The sequence below is a fragment of the Eimeria tenella genome, genomic scaffold (assembly GCF_000499545.2).
Source record: "Eimeria tenella Houghton genomic scaffold, Eth_scaff4509, whole genome shotgun sequence".
In the NCBI taxonomy this organism is placed as follows: Eukaryota; Apicomplexa; class Conoidasida; order Eucoccidiorida; family Eimeriidae; genus Eimeria; species Eimeria tenella.
This window is the reverse complement of record NW_013545436.1, coordinates 1-1,941: the sequence shown is the minus strand read 5'-3', so window position 1 is coordinate 1,941 and position 1,941 is coordinate 1. Positions and strand designations below refer to the sequence as shown.

At 54.0% G+C, this 1,941-nt stretch overlaps 1 protein-coding gene across 1 annotated transcript; it reads left to right on the top strand.

Annotated features, from left to right (window-relative positions):
* Positions 1 to 367: 367 nt before the first annotated feature.
* Positions 368 to 1,533, top strand: ETH_00042135 (RAB6 protein, putative; the record flags this gene model as incomplete). Its single annotated transcript, XM_013380145.1, has 6 exons — positions 368 to 418; positions 562 to 622; positions 720 to 759; positions 990 to 1,058; positions 1,207 to 1,258; positions 1,460 to 1,533. Coding segments are annotated over 6 exons (347 nt in total), but the record flags the coding sequence as incomplete, so codon positions are not given.
* Positions 1,534 to 1,941: the final 408 nt, after the last annotated feature.

Sequence of the window (1,941 nt, the reverse complement as noted above, 5' to 3'; positions counted from 1 at the left end):
CGACATCACGAGTGAGGGTTTAGGGTTTAGGGTTTAGGGTTTAGGGTTTAGGGTTTGGGGAGTCGCTTTCGGCAACGTTGATGTGCTTGTGTGGAGGCGGCGAAATCATTGACGTGCCGGCTTGCTTAGCTTTGTTGACTTCGAGGGTTTAGTGTTTAGGGTTTAGGGTTTAGGGTTTAGGGTTTAGGGTTTAGGGTTTGGGGCTCTGGCTCGAGGGTTTCCCGAGGGCTGAGGGTTTGGGGTTTAGGATTTAGGGATTCGTGAATCGCTCTTAGCTTCGCTGGTGCGGTGGTTTACGACATCACGAGTGAGGGTTTAGGGTTTAGTGTTTAGGGTTTAGGGTTTAGGGTTTAGGGTGCATGTGCAGACCGCGCTTCCTTCATCAACACTACGAAGTGGATTGAAGATGTCAGGGCAGGTAACATTACCTTAAACCCTAAACCCTAAACCCTTACAGCCCCCGTTTGCTGAGCTTTAGAGCAGAACCCTGAGGGTTTGGCGCCTAGGGTTTAAAATTTAGGGTTTAGGTTTAGGGTTTAGGGTTTAGGGTTGCATTTGCAGAGCGGGGCAAAGACGTCGTCATCGCCTTAGTCGGCAACAAAACGGACTTGAGCGACCGCCGGTAAGAGGGTTTAGGGTTTAGGGTTTAGGGTTTAGGGTTTAGGGTTTAGGATGAGTTTAAGTATTCCCAAGGGTTTATGGTTTTGTGCTGTTCGCAGCCAAGTGTCGCCTGAGGAAGGGGAGCAAAAGGCTCGCGAGGTTTGCTGCTGCTGCTACTGCTGCTCCTGCTGCTGCTGCTGCTGCTGTTCTTGCTGCTTCTGCTGCTGCTGCTGCTGCTGCATTAGCTGCTGCTGCCTTTTGGGGTTGAGCGAAAGACTTGCGCAGTGAAGTGTTTAGGGTTTGCGAGGGTTTAGGGTTTTGGGGCTTTAGGAGGGTTTAGAGCTGGCGGTGGTTTAGGGTTTACGAGGGTTTAGGGTTTGGGTGTTCAGCAAGGAATTTTATTTATTGAAACAAGTGCAAAGGCCGGCCATAATGTGAAAACCCTTTTCAGGAAGCTGGTGGGGCCTAAACCCTAAACCCTAAACCCTGATGCAGAGACGAGAGAATATAAGTGGCCAAAGGCAAAGCAGGAGCAGTCTTTGGACTCCGCAAACACATAACCTGCTGCTTTTGCTGCTGCTGCTGCTGCTGCTGCTGCTGCTGCAGGCTGCTGCTTTGCCCGGCCTCGAAACGCAGCAGTCTGCATCAGATGCCCAGAGTAAGCAACCCTAAACCCTAAGCGGCAAACCCTAAACCCTAAACGCTAAACCCTAGCTCACATTTCCTTTAAGCGTCTCTAGGCTGCTGCTGCTGCTGCCGGTGTAGCCGGTAGTGCTGCTCTTTGTGCTGCAGCTGCCCAAACATCTGCAGCTGCTGCTGTGCTGCTACCTTGCTGCTGCTGCTATTTCTGCTGCTGCAGTGGTGGATGTACAGCTGAACGCGACCCCACAGCAGCAGGATTTGTCTCGCAAGGCATCTGGCTGCAGCTGCTGAGGCAGCAGCAGCAGCAGCAGCAGCAGCAGCAGCGGCTGCAGCAGCGAGCAGCTGGGGAGCGCTTCGCCTCTCGGGGCCCCGGTGCATATACTCCCTTTGCATGCATTTTGCATGCGTTTTGCATGCGCCCTGCATGCGTTTTGCATGCGCCCTGCATGCATGCGCTTCACAGCCCCGCTGCATGCAGCCAGGGCGCGCCGGCTGCTGCACGCATGCATGCATGCAAGGATCAGCATGGATGCATGCACGCACGCATGCATGCATGCATGCACGCATGCATGCATGCATGCATGCGGCTTCTCGCATGCAGCTTCTTGTTCTTAGTTATTTGGTTAATCTGCTGAGCTGCGGGGCTAGGGGCGGACGGCCCGCCGCTGCAGGAGCAGCAGCAGCTGCTGCTGCTGGTGC